This window comes from Echinops telfairi, unplaced genomic scaffold (assembly GCF_000313985.2).
Source record: "Echinops telfairi isolate 266 unplaced genomic scaffold, ASM31398v2 ScPeMD7_2010;HRSCAF=2546, whole genome shotgun sequence".
NCBI classification, from domain to species: domain Eukaryota; kingdom Metazoa; phylum Chordata; class Mammalia; order Afrosoricida; family Tenrecidae; genus Echinops; species Echinops telfairi.
Window position 1 is genome coordinate 23,375,691 of NW_022105908.1, and position 17,036 is coordinate 23,392,726.

The following is a 17,036-nucleotide window of genomic DNA, read 5'->3' on the forward strand; positions in this document are numbered from 1 at the left end:
TCGCTGGACAGTGAGTTTTTGTCCATTTGTTTGTCTTCTCTTTCAGGTGTAAGGAAGAGCAGAGACATGAAGAGAACGAGCAGACTTAACTAACTAGCTTCTCCCTCCCCAAGACACTGTGAGAGATAGGACCAACCGTCTCTGGCTACTTTTCTCAGGGTCTCTTCAATACCATGCTCGTCTTTGGACGTTTGGAGAAGGAGCAAGCATGGAAGCTATTTTGAAGAGAGAAAGCTAAACTATTTCAATGCACTATCACTTGGGGCCAAAGGATGTCACTGGCAGTGAACTTTTTTTTTTTAATCTAGGCACGCTGTAATAGCTTTGCCCTCTAGATTTTTTTTCTAATATTCCTTGCAGGCTGAGAGAGGTTCCCCCCCTACACCAACAAAATGTGTCGCTTAACGAGTGGTTGACGAAATAGAAGGAAAAGCCCGCCTTCCTTGGGCTGCCTTTAGGTAGTGCAATATGCTGATGGACCTAGCCAATTAGCCAGCTGAGGGCTCAGGAGGGTGTATGCCCTTACTCCACAGGAGTAACCCAACGTTCCCTATCTCGTCCACAGCCACAGTCCTTCCAAGCCCAAGTGGAGACGAATGGGCCTCTGAGCCGTCTCATTGACCTTGAAGAAAGGATTCTGCTGGTGAAGTGGGCTAAGCACTGGGCTGCCAACGCACAGGTTGGCAGTTCAAAACCACCAGCTGCTCCACAGGAGAAAGACGAGGCTAGTCTGCTGCCGCAGAGATCAAGGACACGTCTCCTCTGCCCTGTAGGGTTGCTATGCGTTGGGATGACGTGACGGCAATGGGTACGTTAAAGGCTCGTCTCCAGACTTCTGGTTTAAGATGAGGGATGAATAGAATTGACTATCTCTGCTCCTGCCCACTAAAATAAGGGAGAGAAACAAATATACAAACCTATAAGGGAAGGCAAAAAGGACACAAGTATATGAGATATATCCAAACCGTCAGAAGAGGACAGTAGATGGCAGAATCGTGACTGATTTGGCAGTACAGAGGACGATGGATAGAGGGAGCAGGAACCTAAGAGCCCAGAGAAGACGATGCCAAAGGAAAACAAGTGGATTTGTCTCACACAACGTCTGCATGACTCAGGGAACTGGGGTCCTGGGAGCGATGGAGGGTGGAGGAGGTGGCGTTGTTCCTGTTGGAGTCACTGTGTCGGTTCTGACTCACTGATCCCACGGACAACCGCACAAAACACGTCTGGCCCTGAGCCAGCCCTGTAACCAGCACTGTCCTCGAGCCTGTTTATGCAGCCACGTTTTCAATTAACTCAGGGAGGGTCGTCTTCTTTCAATGACCCGCTCTGCTTTTCAAAGCATAACGTCCTTCTCCGGGGACTGGTCTCTCCGGTCACATGTCCAAAGTATGTGAGAGGAAGTCCTGCCAGCCTCACTTTTAAAGAGCATTCGATTCTGGCTGGACTTTTTCCAAGACCTATTTGTTTGTTCTTCTGGCAGTCCACGCCTATCAAGATTCGTTATCAACACCATCGTTCACCAATGCATCAGCTATGCTCTGTCTTCTTTACTCACGGCCAGGACTTGCATGCATACAAGGTAACTGACCCAGGAGGCTTGGGTCAAGCACTCAATGTGACATCATTGCTATTTAACAATTTTAACAGGTCCCATGTAGATTTTCCCAATGCAATGCATCGTTCGATTTGGTGACTGCGGTTCCTGTGGGTATTGATTGTCATCCAAATAAAATGAACTTCTCGACAACGTCAATCTCTCTCTGTCTGCCATGGTGACGCTGAGGTATAATCCATACTGAAGTCGTACTCTCCAGTCAGTCCGCCTGCCCTTTAAGCAAGTGAGATCGTGTCCCTGCATGTCATAGGCTGTGAGTCTTCCTCTAATCTTGGGAAGAGATCACGGCGTCCTGGAAAATTTCTAAAACTTGGCTCAATGGAAAAATCTGCATATTTGTACTACCCTCTGAATCCGGATTTATCTAAAATTAGAATATAGCCATATTTGGCTGATGGGAATGGGGAAAAGTAAGACAATGGTGTGTGTGTGTGTGTGTGTGTGTGTGTGTGTGATAGAGAGAGAGAGAGAGAGAGGAATTCAGAGTCTCATGCTTCAAATGTAAACAGAAAGGTAAGTAACAGCAGCAGGGGAGGGAATGGAGCGTGGCGGCCCCTGTGGAACATGCTAGGCACTGCAGCCCTGAGAGAGAAACTCATGTTTACAACTACGTGACCTTTGAGAAATCATCTGCCTGTGGATCTCGATAAACATTCAGTTTTAATGGGCTTTTTTTATTTCTAAGTAGATGAAAAATGCGTAAGTAACGGTTGCAGACCCTTGGCTGGGGCCTGAGCCCACCACAGATGTGTGTGTGCAGGAGCAGTGTGGGTCTCGTGTGACCATGCACACTATCCCCTCCGGACTTCCCACAGCCCCAGCTCTCCAGTGACCCCTTTCCCTGGAGGAGACAACCAGGACTTCAAAAGGTGAGGAACTGGCCATTCGAGCCTAATGCTTCCTGCTCCCGCCTGAGCCTCCTTCCTCTTCCCAGGATCCTTTGTCATTACAGAAGGGTCAGCACACACACAGCCCTAAACAGTGACCCCCAAGGAAGCCCCAGTGGGCTCTACTGTACAAGCATGAAAAGATACAAGCCACTCTTCTGAGTGTCTCCTGCACAAGAGGAGGCTGTGCTCACAGCACAGGATATGGTTTGGGAACTCCTCACTTCTACCTTTCCCAGGGGAGGGGGCCCTGGGAGGAGACCCGCTGCTCCGAGATGCAAGGCCACCCCATCCCTGATGACTGAGGGATCGGGACTGCGGGCTGCCCTCAGGCCTGTGCGTCCCTGATGGGACACAGCTCTCACTAGCAGCAACAGGAAAGCCGCCCTGACTGGATGCCAAGAGGGGAGGTGGCCGAGGTCTCCCCACGCAGGTGTTGAAGACTAGTCTCTTGCATCTGAAGAAAACTTGGCAGAGAAAGCCGAGCCACCAACCTCAGAGCAAACCTTTGCATTCCAGGGCCCGAAAACATGACACAGCAGTCCCTGGGCGGCACCATTGGTGAAGTGCTGGGCTGTGGACCGAAAGGTTGGCAGTTCGACCCCACCTGGAGGCACCTTGGGAGAAAGGCCTGGCAATTCCCTTCCAGAAAACCACCCCCTGACAGCCCTATGGAATGCAGCTTTACTGACACATAGGGGCCACCTTGTCAAACACGGTATGAGACCATGGCTAGTGCTGCCTCCAGCTTCCCCGTATGCAGACAATTTTGTACTGGCTTTCTGGACAGACAAAGCAGAGGCAATGACATAACCTTCTCCTGACCTTTCAGCGATCAGCCACGGGTTGAAGGAGCCGACAGCGTCATGAGAGATCAGCCGGAGGTAGCGCTCAAAGCGACTGCAGTAGTCGCCGATGCTGTGCAGCATGGCCGGGGGGATGAAGAGGTGAGCCCGGCCCTCGCTGGGCTGCGCGTCTCCTGGAAGGGAGAGGAGGGACACCTCCCTTTTCTTCCCGCTCTCCTCCGTGCTCACACTGTCATCCAGGGAACTGGGAGCACAGAGAAGCGATGGCAGCAGTCACAACACTCTGTCAGCCAAGGCCGGCTGTTTACTCACCTGGGGGCTTGAACCGGCTCCCCCAGAACAAAGCTCAGCCTCCTCCAGCCACTTACCGTTTCCCTCCACATGCTCCCCAAAGCCAACCTGGTGGCTATTATCCGTCAAGCCCACAATGCGATGCTTTCAATACCGACTAAGGGTTATGGAAAACCGACCAGCTGAAGATGCGGCTTACTCGATGCCCATTTTATAAATACTCGAGTTTAGATGCATCTGATTTAGTTGACGCACCTGGAGTTTGGTGAGATCCTGGCTCAAGACAATTCCCCCATGCCTTGTGCGAACTGAAGGAATTCAACGAGCCAGGGAAGCCAGCCCCACGGCCACTTACTTGCCATTCCAAGGCCTCTCAAGCACAATGTTCACCTCGGGGTCTCTGCGGGCCGCTGTCTTAGTGATCCTGATCGGATGAGGCGGCAGGGGCCGCTCATTGACTGCTGGGGCATTCTGGTCTAGAAAAGGAGAGGCAAACAATGATTGCACAGAAAGAAACGCCCCCGCACTGACTAGTTAACTCTAATTAAAGCCCAGGAGCCCATGGGGCTGCTAACCTCAAAGTCAGTGGTTCAAAACCGCTAGACACTCCACGAGACCAAAAAAAAAAAAGACACTGCCCACTCCCAGAAAGAATTACATTCTTGGAAACCCACAGGGGGCAGTTCTACCCTGTTCTATAAGGAGGCTGAAGTTGGAATTGACTTGATGGAACTGAGTTTTTATTTTGGAATTAATGCCCGGTGGTGCTGTGGTTTAGGCATTGAGCTATGAGTGGGTTCAAACCCACTAGGGAGAAAAGGATGAGGCTGTGGCTGTCAGAAGAACTATGTAGGGTCGCTGAGTCAGGAGAGACAGCGGCAGTGGGCTTGGGTTTGATGATGTTCTAGCGGCCAGAAACTGCCAAGAAAATGAACATACGGATTTCTGAGCAGTTAGCTAGTGAGTGGATCGAGGGCCAGAAATGCTCTTGTCTTACAGAAAAAGCTGCAGTAAAAAGTTACACATGAATAAAATAAAGGAGACTCGCTGCTAAGAAATACCTGCCCGCCCCTCGGTTGCCTCTGCTGGCTGTGAAGGGGCCGGTGCGGACCCTGCTGCCCTCCGGGGTTCTGCTAAGCCCCAGCCAACACCGACTCAAGCAGCTGAGCAGGTTTATAACCTTTGAACAGTTTGCTGATGGCGCTGGAGCAAACCACCCCCACCTGTGCACCTAATTAGCTGATTGAATTTGCCTGTGGGCGGTGCTGGGAAAACCTGCATGCGGACCGTCAAAACATTAATTTATTTACTCCACTGTGCCAGCTCGACAACATGGCTGAGCCCTGGGTCATAGAGTCTTTTGAAAGTAAGGCCAGTGTAGCGGGAGCTTTGTCCTTCTCTGTAAGGCAAAGAGCACTCATCAGCCCAGCACCTTTTCCTGCCTTACACTTACAAGCCTTCTGATTTCTTACCATCCAACAGAAAGGAGGGATGAAGTCGTTTTTGTCAAAATATCGGCCTGTGCACACTATCCAAGTGTCCGGGGCAGCAGGGGACAGAGAGGAGATGACAGCGGGCAGGAAGGCCCCAGCAAGGGCTCCCTGGACATCTGGCTTTGTGATGCCATCGAGCCTATACCCACCAGGATTCACCAGAAACCCATTTCAGCACTTCATGCTCAGACGGGTTCCTTTGACGTGCACAGCTATGCTAGGCACAGCTGCACATGGTGAGCAGTAACCGAACTTGTCCTGAGGGAACCAGGGGCAGTGAGTGCCGAGAGCCTGTCTTCTGGCGTCCTCGAACGGAACCCTGGGGCCAAGGGCCAGACCACCAGTTCTCTTCACCCTCACTATAAAATGAATGCCCACCAAAGGCATGCTGAAACGGGCACTGCTTCACTCACAGTAATGAGAAGAGCCCACCCAGTGGGGGGTGAGATGGCACACAGAGCGGGTATGAAAGACTCTCGAGGGGCCTGCACCTCAGCCTGGCTGGGGGAGACAAGGCATCGCCACACCCCACAGCGGAGCATGCCCCAGAGGGCTGGGCGTGTTTACACACAAGAAGAGAGAGGTAAGCGCCCTTAGGGGTCGAGGAAAAGCTTGTCGCAAGGAGCATCGTGAGGCGGGAAATGGTCTGATCTTCAGGTGACAATGAAAACGGGCATCAGGGTAGCATTGGGGGGGGGCGGGGTGGCAAGAGAGGACAACAAAAACGAAAGACAGGATGTGGAAATGACATAAAGGGGGCATGTCAGTATCACGGTTCAGATGACGCATCATTCTGTCAAAACGCACCACTCTTTCTAGAAGATGATACCCAGACACACATTTTCAAATGAAAGCACGTGTCCTTGGAACCTCACAATCTCCCTTCCACCCTTTTGTAACTCTGGTATTCACAATACTTGCATTCCATTAGAATTCAACCCGCTTTTCCTCTCTCTGCGTGGGACAGCAGGGAGTCCGTGAAGAAGAGCACTCGGAGTGAGATGGTGTGCCACGCGGCTGCAACAATGGGCCCAAGCAGAACAACCGAGAGCATGGCACCTGAATTGGCAACGCTCTGTTCAGCACCATCACCACTGCTCGTCACTGCTCAACTGCCAGTATGTGGTGACGTGGTGCTCTGTGAGGCTGGAAGCGGTGGTGAGGGCACTTTAAATACCAGCAGGGCTACCCCTGGTGGACAGGCTTCAGCAAAGCCTCCAGATGACAACAGAGGGCTGGCAACCTGCTTGCGGAAAAAGTCCGCTTGTTGGGGGAGAGTTAGGATGGCTGATCCCCAGAGCTAGAGCCTTTGGGTCGAAACTTAGTGAACACTTAATTGGCAGAGCTAAAACAAACTTTGTAATACTTTCTCAAGACAGTAGTCAGGCTGTGGGGCTAAGGGCCAGAGAAAGAGGCTTGCTTGTGAGCACTGATGAGAAGAGACTGTCCTAATTAAAGAACTGTATCCTGAGAGTTCCTGATCTTGAATTATAATCAACTAATTCCCTAATCAACTCTAATCATGAATATTATCTATGAGTCCTTTGTGGCCACTGCAAGGAATTACTGAACCCAGAACCCAAGTACGGAGTGCCATGGGAGCGATGGTTGGTGTCAGGATGGGTGGAGAGATGCAGGGATTTCTGACCTCTGGGTTATGGGAATCAGCCTTAGATGTTCATTTTAATTCTCCATTATCCTTGTGAAGTCAGGGGTCAGATGGTGCCCCCCTCCCCCATTTGGTTTGGTGAAGGGCTGGTTTTTTGGGGTTTTTTGTTTTTAATTAGTTGAGATCTAATACATCTATCATCATTCCATATTTCAATCACATCAAGTAGAACATATAATTGCTACCACAATCAGTTTCCAAATATTCTTTTTCTACATGGACTCCTTGGCATCGTGTCTCTTTTACCCCCATGTCATTTTTATACTCTTGAATGTAGAAATTTGCTCTTAAATGTAGAGTAGCTAAAGCAAAGTGAAGAAATGATCAAGTCAAAGAGCTGAGCAAAGGTTTCGGAAGTTCAAGAAAACAAAGCATTATACAGAAATGTGCAAAGCCTAGAGCTAATTAACAGGGAGAATGTCCTGAGCATTTCCCCAGCTGGGAGAAAGGGAGAGGCACTAAAGCTGGACTTCCAACATGGAAGGAGTCTATGGTCAAAGCAGTCAGCGGTGCAGGAAGCATCAAAAGGAGATGGAAAGAATATAGTCACTGGACCAAAGAGAACTCGTCAGCATCGCACCATTTCAGGAGACCGCATTCAATCAAGACCAACGACCGGTATCGAAGGAAGACACCAGGCTGTGCCGCAGGCACTGGTGAAAACCAAGCTCTGGAATTTGGCAGAATTACAATGGAGATGTTTCAACAAAGGGGTATAATGCTGGATGTGCACGCTTGTCTACGCCGAGCACGTAGGAGAGAAAGAGAGTCCCTGCCCAACCCACTGAAGAGACCCACGTTATGCCTATTCCAAAGAAAGGTGAGGCCAGGGAATGTAGAAATTATCCATAGAAACTAATTATTTGTATATACATATGTATTACACTATATATATAATACACTAGATAGATATCACATACACACAAGTCAAGTTTTTCCAAGGTTATGCCAGAAATTGTTCCAGTACAGCACTGACCAGGAACTGCTAGAAATTCAAGCCAGGTTCAGAAGAGGGCATGAAATTAAGGGTGATTGTGGCTGAAATCAGAGAAGCCCAGAACGATGTTTACCTGTATCTCTCAACTCTCAGAGGCATTCAACTGCGCAGATGGTAACAAACTCTGGATACCACTGTGAGGAACGGGAACTCCAGAACATTTCATTGTGCGTGTGCAGAACCTGTATGTACGTACGTGAAGAGTTGCTCAAAGGTGAGACTTTATCTGATGCACCCTGGACGTGTGGCCATGTCTCAAAGAGAGGACCCTCAGCAAGATGGGATGCCGGCGCAGGGGTCAAACAGCAGTGACGGCAAAGACAGCGCACCGCCAGCCGCGGCTCCTCTGTCCTGCGCAGGGGTCTCCAGGAGTCAGAGGCCACGCGACAGCACTTAACAGCCTTTTACTGAACAAGGGAGCACCTAACTGATAAGCATGTCTGTCCAACACTTCCCGTCAAAATGGTGATAGTAGCGTAGCAACTGCAGTCAATACATATGCATGATTTTTTTTTTTTTTTTAAGGAGGAAAGAAAAAGGAAGGCGTTTTCAACTTTGTGGTGCCGTTTTTTCCAGTAGGGGGAAAAAAGTAAAAGACCCCAACCACCGCCTTAACCGTACACCTTAAATCCTACACAGATCACAGACAAGCCTAGACGCTAAAACCACAGAGGAACGTGTCTGCTCAACTTGGGGCAAGGAAAGGTTTCTAAGATCACAGAGAACAAAGATCACACAATACACTGATAACTACAAAATAATTTCAAATGTCTACTTAAGACGTCTTTGAGAAAATTAAATAGGTGAGCCACAGATGGGGGAAGTACTTACAAGACATCTATCTGACTAGATGAGTGATTGCCAGGGGCTGGGGGGATGGATGTAGGGGCTTTTGTTGGGGTGATGAAAATGTTCTGGAATCACAGCAGTACTGGTTGCACAACTCTGAGAATAAACTAAAAATCACTGAATCGTGTAGTTTAAAAGGGTGAATTCCCTGACATATGAATTACCTATCAATAGACTATTATTAAAATAAACAGCACCACACTTATATCACCCAACGGGCTCACCCTCAGACCACAAAGAATTCATGAAACCCAACAGCACCATCCCGCAGGTTCTGAGCACTGCCAGGGACCCAGGACCCGAAGGGAGCCCACGGCACGACACTCTCCCAGCCCCCGAGAGGCTCCATGAAGAGCTGCCCCCCCGACGCTGCGCAGACCCGGCCACTGGGGCTCTCCAGACGCCAACACGGGCCGCCCCATCAGCAAAGAGCACGACCGCTTCTTGGACAGGGACACGTTCCATGTACCCGGTGACTGGGAAAGACTACTGTTCGGTACTTGATCAAGAGGAGAAGAACAAATGTCCACACTTGAATATATCCATAACAGCCCCAAGCTAGAAATAACCGAATGTGTGCCCACCACAGGCGAATGGGCAAACTCGCTGTGGCAGATCCCTCGAGGGAAAACTGCTCCGCGGTAAATGGAGGCACGAACGGCTGACTGGAGTGGGGGAGGCGGAATAATGGTGCCCCTCAAGGGGTCCTCGTCCTCATCGCCAGAGCCTGGATTGTTACCCCAAGGAGGGTATGGATTTCAAGGTGGGGAAAGGGTCCTGTTATCCCGTGGGCCCTCTAAGTGGGATCACCAGCACCCTTACAGCAAGCAGGCAGAGGGAGATTTGACTTCAGAAAAAGACGTGTGAAAATGGAAGTGGGGGTCTGAGCAATGCCGTCACAGCCAAGGAATGCCACCAGCTGGTGAAGCTGGAAGACAGAAGAAGCAAAGCCACCTCTGGAGGTCCCAGGAGGAACCAGCCCTACCAGTGCGCGACTGTAGTTCTGGTACGGTTCACTTCAGACTTCTCACCTCAGAGCTGTTACAGCTGTTGTTTTAAGTCAATCAATTTGTGGTAATTCTCTACAGCAACAGGAACCTAATACGACGAGGAGCACATGCAGATACAACTAGAACACAGTACAGACATATGAGAATCAAACCAGACCCACTGCCACACAGCCAGTTCTCACTCCGAGAAAGCCTGCACGACCGGGCAGAGCTGCCCTGAGGGTTTCTCAGACTGTAAACCTTCACGGGAGCAGTGAGACTCAGCTTTCTTCATGGAGCAGTTGGTGGGTTAGAACTGCCGACCTTGCGGATAGGAGACTAATGTTTAACCCACCGTGCCGCAAGGGCTCCTTAGAATATAACACAAAGGCTGTAAGATAGTACGCTGAATGAAAGAGGCCTTAGACAAAGAAGTACATTCATACGACTGCATTTAAATGCAATTCTAAAATAGAAAAAGCAATATATAGTGGAACAAACCAGGTCGTCCACCTTTGTCCCACCACGTGTATTTGATTTTCTGCTCTAGAGAGTGGCATGAGGCAACTCTCTGATGTTCTGTATCCTGGTAGGGGGTTGAGTTAATAAAGGTGTATGCATTTGTCAAAATCCACAGAATGACAGCAGTTCAGATTTGGGCCATTTGTTATGTAAATTAATCTCCAAAGAATAAGAACCCTTAGTAAATATTAAACTCTAAGTCCCGATGTACACGCTGCGGTGCTTTTGGATGACATCTCTGAGATGCATCCAGAAGTCAGGTGCATTCGTGGGCGGACAAGAGAGGGAAGCACACAACGAGGCAAAGTGAGCAAAATGCTCACTGTCAGATGTCAAAAGTGGGTGTCTGGGTGTCCACCACAGAGTGGTTTCAATCTTTCTGTAGGTTTGAAATGTATCATAACAAAATTAGGGGTTCACACAGGAGAAACACTCACCTTTTTCTTCCTGCATCAAAAAACGAGGATCCGAATATACAATTGTATTGTATCTTTGGCGAACTGTCTCCTGGTATTTCTTAAGAACAAAAAACCAACAGGTTTCATTACAAACTAGAACACTCAAGGATTTAAGAATTTTAGCAGGTTATTTCAATAGAGTCAAGGAATGGTTATAGAAGCAGGCCAATGCCAGGACAGGAAATGATTGGTTCATGAGATAAAGCGGTCATCCAGATTGGCTCTGACCACTGGAACTTGCTGAGATCACAGAAACGTCCTCTATCTTCCCTATCCTGCAGGTTGCTGCTGACTGCCTTCAAGCCAACTGCAACCCATGCACTTCCTCCACAAAAGGCTGCCCAGCCCTGTCTCACCTGGATGCCTCTGGCTTCTTACCCAGGGGTTCAGAGGGTCTTCTGTAGTGAGCTGCAGGATTCGCACTGGCTTATCTTTAAGGGTGATTGGTAGGCCTTCCTTGTCTGCCCACCAAGAGTGAGTCTCTGGTACTTAAAGCACTATCGGCACAGCTTCCAATATCACAGCACCAAACAAGCGACCACAGCACAACCACCTGCCCGATGGTAGTGGGTCCGATACAATAGTAACTAACTCCTGACCACTAAAACAGGGAGACTGTATTTGCGGAATTAAATGTAATTTTAATTATATTTAAATAGCCACAAATGACTACCTATTGCCATTGAGTCAATCCAATTCACATCAACTCTATATTGCTATGGGGGCAGTTAGCCTCATCTTTCTCCAGAGCAGCAGCTGGTGAGTTTGAACCACTGACCCTGAGCCTCACCAGGGTTCTTGGTGCCCAAAGCCAAACTCACTGTCATTGAGTTGATTTGGACTCATCACCCCTAAATAGTACAAGTTCCTAAACTTAGAACAGTGCTCTATAGGTTCTCTGAGGCTGGGGGAGCAGGACGCCTCATCTCTCTCCTGAGAGTGGCTGGTGGGTTTGAACCACCGACTCTACCATTAGCAACAACCCAACACCTAACCTGCAGTGCCATCAGGGTCCTTTAAAGATGACTAGTAGCAGCTATTTTAGGATAGTAGCATCTAGACAGATATTCCTAAGGAAGGGAAATCTGTTACAAACCTAGAACGAGCTGCGCAGCTTTAAATTGTCAAAATCTAACAAAAACAAAAAATTGTCCTTGATGTTGCTAGCTCACTGCAAGGATGGTATACTTTAATTATATGGTGCAGTTAGTTATCAAGAAAATGCTGAATTGGGTGTCTGGAAATCTTGATTCTTAACCCAATTCTGCTAGGAATCCTTTTACGGTCCTTCATTCCCTACTTGTGCCTCACGTTCCTGCTTTAAATAATCCAGGGGTAGACAGGACATATGATCTAAGGTATAAAATTAAAAGAAAGAAGCATTCTAAAAGCAGTAGCACATAATGAGGGGGTACCCCTTCCAAAAAAACCCGGGATTGTGCTGGGTGGAGCCAAGTTTTTATAGGACGCATTTTTCCTCTAGGCGAGTGCTAAGCAACTCGCTCCGAGTTAGTGCACCCAGTGGGAAGGTTCTCGCTGGCCACAGTGAGTTTTTTCTAAAAGCAGCTCCGCTTGATGTCTTTTGTGATGGCTGATTTAAGAGAACAGCGTGCGGCTGTGAAATTGTGTTTCCTGCTTGAGAAAAATGCTGCAGAAACTACTGTGATGTTGAACACAGGTTACAAGGACAGCACTATGGGAAAAACCCAAGTGTACGAGGGGCTTCTCATTTTAAAAAGGTGAAATGTCGACTGATGACAAGCCTCATTCTGGACGTCTGTCAACTTCCTGAAAGGATGAAAATGTCAACTCCCCGTGCATTGGGAATTTGTTCCACCAGGTCTGAGACTATAAATCAAGCTTTCTATTTAGAGGTTCTGAAAAGATTGTGTGACCGTGTGCGACAAAAAGGGACTGATTGAAGGCAGACGGGGGAACTGGTTCTGCCACGACAATGCACCTGCTCACATGGCCATCTCAGTGCGCCAGTTTTTGGCAAAAAAACAGCATGCCTCTCTTGCCCCAAACACTTACTCACCTGACCTCGCTCCGTGCCACTTATTTTTGTTTCCATGAATGAAGAGGGATATGAAAGGACAGCGATTTGAAGACAGAAGAGATGAAGAAAAAAAACAAGGGAGGTGCTGTCAGCCATACAAAGAAATGAGTTTGAAAAATGTTTCCAAGAATGGAATCGAAGATCTGACAAATGTATTAAGTGTAATGGAGAGTACTTTAAAGGTGATAAAGTTATTTTGTAAAACAAGTTAAATACATAGGTTCGGGGTGGGGTGGCGGCGGGGGGGAGATGCGGGTTTTTTGGGGGGATACCCCTCATATATTAGACAAGGTAGAATTCTCTGTGATTTTTTAAAAAGTGTACTCTATCCTTGTCCGCAGCAAAGAGAGATGAGAATTGAAGATGTATGGACTAAGGGGACACATGGACTGCAGCCTCCGTGACCACTCTGAAGGGAATTACATTAGAAGCTCCTGGATCGAAGAGGAGAAAATGTGGAGTAAAACCTAAACTCATAAAAAAGAGGACAGAACTCTCATGGCTATGGCCCTTCCCCACCCTTCAGGCCGGTGGCCCCCACACAAGGGCTCGGAGGAGGATGGCGACCGCCGGGAAGGGAGCCCTCCTTAGAACTGTCAACCGCTCGGGGTCACAAGGGCAGTATGCGCTGAAGGACGAAGCCCAGCAGGCAGGAAAGGGGGAGAGGAGACAAGGGGTTCCCAGGCAGGCATGCAAACAAAATGCGTGCATCTTCGATGTGCTCTATAAGCCTTCCCCCCACTCACAAGAGAAAGTGCTTTAAAAGGTACACTCCCAGAGAAGTAGTGGTAACTTGCAAACCAGCCGGTGAACTGCCTACAGTGCCTTTTGTGGGGCCAGGTCTTGGTCCATAGCTGGGCTCCTCTTCGATGGTAACAAGGGAGAATAATAATCATTACCATCTACAGAATTATGTCTCAGTCGTCTTAACACTTTCTATCCCACTTTCTCCTTAAAGACAGCGACTTTACCGAGGTTGGGCACCTAGCTGGCAGTGGAGCTGGGCTCGAAGCCGAGACTGAGACTGACGGCTGAGCTCCAGGGACGCATGAGGAGAAGCAGGACTCGGCACAAGCCTTACTTCCATCTCTTGCATTCGGAGCATCATGGTCTCTAGCGTTGGAGTGTCCTTGCTGTCCTCCGAGATCTTCGTGAGGGTCCCAGCCCACAACTTATGAGTGGAGTCTTCCGGAGAACCATCCAGCAGACGCACATGGCTGGAATCAGAGCCAAGAGGCAAAGGCTACAAAACAAGGGTGGGGGTGGGACAAAGAAAACAGACACACTGAGTGATCACTGCTGGGCACCGTGAACCAACCGTGTGGTGGTTCGACTGGCAGAACTGTTACACTGAAACAAACCTCTCCTAAATCACCAGCTAGCCAAAGCAATGGACACGAGTGCACCTTCTACAACAGTCAGGTAAATGGAACATGGTGTGACTTGGGCCATTTTCCTTGGTGCCCAATGGAGGCAGTCGTAATACTAGCGGCTCTGAGAGTTGAATGATTCTTCCTATGTAAAAGTGCTTCCCAAATCAGCACTGTCAGGGTTCAATAATCACCTCTACATGTTTTTCCAGCTGGGAGAGCAGGGTTCCTATGGCTGCACACAGGGAATGTCCGACAGTACACATGCCACATACTGCAGAGTACCTACGCATTCTCTCCTGGGTCACTGCTTTCGTTAAAACATCTGTCCACAGAGTCAATGAAATGATTTAAAACAAACCAGCAACTTCTGTCCATAACACCACCTATGTCACAATCCTTTTGAAACTTCCTACCTATCACCTGAGCATGTTGCAGCAGCCTACTTCCACCTTGTGTCCTTGACCTCCCCAGAGTACCTTACAGCTTGCAAAGCATGCTCACATGCCGGATCTTTCTCCTGACTCTACTACATGTCTTCATGTGCTCTGAAGGTGTTCGCAAAGGCCTGCTGGGAAATGATCATCTCAGGCTATGGAATGAGACACTGCAGGGATGAAAGCTTGGCCCTGCCTACTGATGTGCCTGCAACCTCAGGTCTGGTTACTTAACCTCTCTGGACCTCAAGCTTCTCATCTGTAATATAGAAATGACCACCTTACATGTCAGAGATGCAAGGATTACACGGGAGCTAGCATACTACAAGGTACTTAATACAGTGTTTAACATGAAATCAGAGACTTGATGAATGGTCACTTCTACAGCAATTTAAAAAAATATTTTAACTGTTCACAGAGTCAAATATATTAATGGCCAACAAAAAGATGAAAAAGAGGCTCAGCCTTAGTCCAAGTCAAAAAATTTAAAAACCCAACACAATTACAAAAAAAATCTAGAGGCGACAGAGAATACAAATCTAGTTAATTATGAGGAGTCTCTGTGTATACTACTTTCCAGTTATGTAGCATGGAATACCAATAATATATTATGCATCATTAAAAAAAGACTAAAGAATATCTAATGTGCTTAGGGAGCCCTGGAGGCACTGTAAGGCGAGCATTGGACTATACGCCACAGGTTGGCGGTTCAGGCCCACCAGCCACTCCTCAGGAAACAGGTGAGGCTGTCGACTCCCATAAAGATGTGTGCGGCCTTGAAACCCTATGTAGGCTTGCTGTGGACCAGAACCCACTCGACAGGGGTGGGTTTGGTGCCGATTTGTACTAATGTGCTAGTAATAGAGAGTGCCTCGGTGGCACACACGGCTAAGTGTTCAGCTATCAGCTCCAAAGCTGGTGGTTCGAGCACATCCAGAGGGAAGTTCCACAGAAGCAGGCCCAGTGACCTGCTCCCAAGGTCACAGCCTGGCAGATGCGGGGCCATCATGAGTTGGAAATGACTCCACAGGAACTTTGGGAAGGTTGCCAAAATACATGATAAAGGAAAAAGTCGGATCCAGAATAGTGTATGGGCCCCATTTCCGCCTCATCCCTTTCCTCAATGTTCTGGCCATGTACATGCATAACCTCACAATGTTAAGAAACTCGAACATTTTGAAAAACGTTTCTTGTGCAGGCCTGTTTACGGCCAGGAGCAGCGGCAAGAGCGCAGCAGCTGAGATGGCCATTCGTAGGCTTTTCCGACCCTCGCTGTACTGGCCCAAAGGACCACATTATGCCGTCTGACCCAGATGTAAACAGGGGTGTGACCTTTGATGGTGCTGCCTGGGAAACTCTTTTCAACGGTTTGCGCATTATTACAGCATCCCAGAATTCTAATACTCGACACATGATTGTAAAAGACATGAAAGCCTGTTTTAATGCCTGCTGAATAATTCTTACATAAAAAGCTGAGCCTTCAAAACCATCTACTCCAAGGGCAGCATCTGTGGTCACTCGTTTCTCTCATATTCAAGGGCACCGAGGCACGGCCTCCCGAGGTGAGACGGCGGGCCTGCTCTTTTGCTTGGAGGGAAACTATGACCCCTGGTTTGTGGTGTGCTGTATGCAACAGCAAGCCACAGCACACTTGAATGAACTGTAGGTTCGCAGTGATCAGTCTTCAGCGCCTCCCCTCACATGAGCTTCTGACCATCCCCAAGATCATGAGACTGAGCTGCAGCTGAGTACCACTGACTGCTTAAGATGAGAATAACATCTTGACGTCGACATTCTTCCTGTCACTGGGCGGGAAGGGCCAGTGGCCAACTGGCCAGGAACTGTGCCCCCACCCGCTGACAAGCAGGCCACCAGGGGAAGAGCAAGAGGATGGACAACAATGGGTGGCTTCCTCATTCTCAAATGGTTCCCTTTTTCTTCCTCTCTGCTGGGCCACCTACCAGTCATGCTCTCAGGCCCTGGAGACCAGCTTGCCTCGCGAGAACTACACGGCTCAAAGCAGAAAGGAAACTAGGCCCTGAACAAGCTGCCAGACGGGGCTGCTGTTCCTCTTCCCTGGCTGCCCGCGTGCCCTCGGTGTCACACGGAGACAAACAGAGATGCTGACACAAACCTGTGGCTCCAAGTCCTCATAGTGCCTGCACACTGTGAGAATGTCGGAAATGCAACAGAATTCCCACCCGGGAGCAGGAACATCCTGAGACGCTATCTGCATCTGACTGAAGACAGAGCCTGTAACGATAACATGCCAACCCAGAGGACTGACAAATAAATAAAATCCCACTGCACACACACCTCCTCTGCAGGCTGGCCGGCTGCCGTACTTCCTGACGGACGGTTCTCAAAATGGGTGTTTGTGTCCAGAGAAGAACGGACTCTCTGTTAAGACAGACCAATATGTTAATGGGTGATAAAAACATACAAATGAATCTGGCAACCAGAATAACATCAGTGTGGAAGCAGTCATCAGCATCAGCTACGCTGGGCTGTTTGCAGCAAAGCCAAACACTCTGTTCGTCTGGAGACACATGAATACCACATGCCGACTTTGGCTTTTTTCTTTTCAATCA

The 17,036-nt window shown here is 48.7% G+C and overlaps 1 protein-coding gene across 1 annotated transcript in view; it reads right to left on the bottom strand.

The window, feature by feature from the left end:
* The window catches only part of KIAA0753 (KIAA0753 ortholog), a 51,182-nt gene that overhangs the window by 6,030 nt on the left and 28,116 nt on the right, over positions 1-17,036 (bottom strand). Inside the window, exons 8-12 of the mRNA XM_045293351.1 lie at positions 16,762-16,845; positions 13,720-13,881; positions 10,559-10,637; positions 3,958-4,078; positions 3,331-3,555 (exon numbers count right to left, since the gene is read on the bottom strand). Of these exons, the coding sequence (XP_045149286.1) occupies positions 3,331-3,555; positions 3,958-4,078; positions 10,559-10,637; positions 13,720-13,881; positions 16,762-16,845 (671 nt within the window). The remainder of the gene's footprint in view (positions 1-3,330; positions 3,556-3,957; positions 4,079-10,558; positions 10,638-13,719; positions 13,882-16,761; positions 16,846-17,036) is intronic.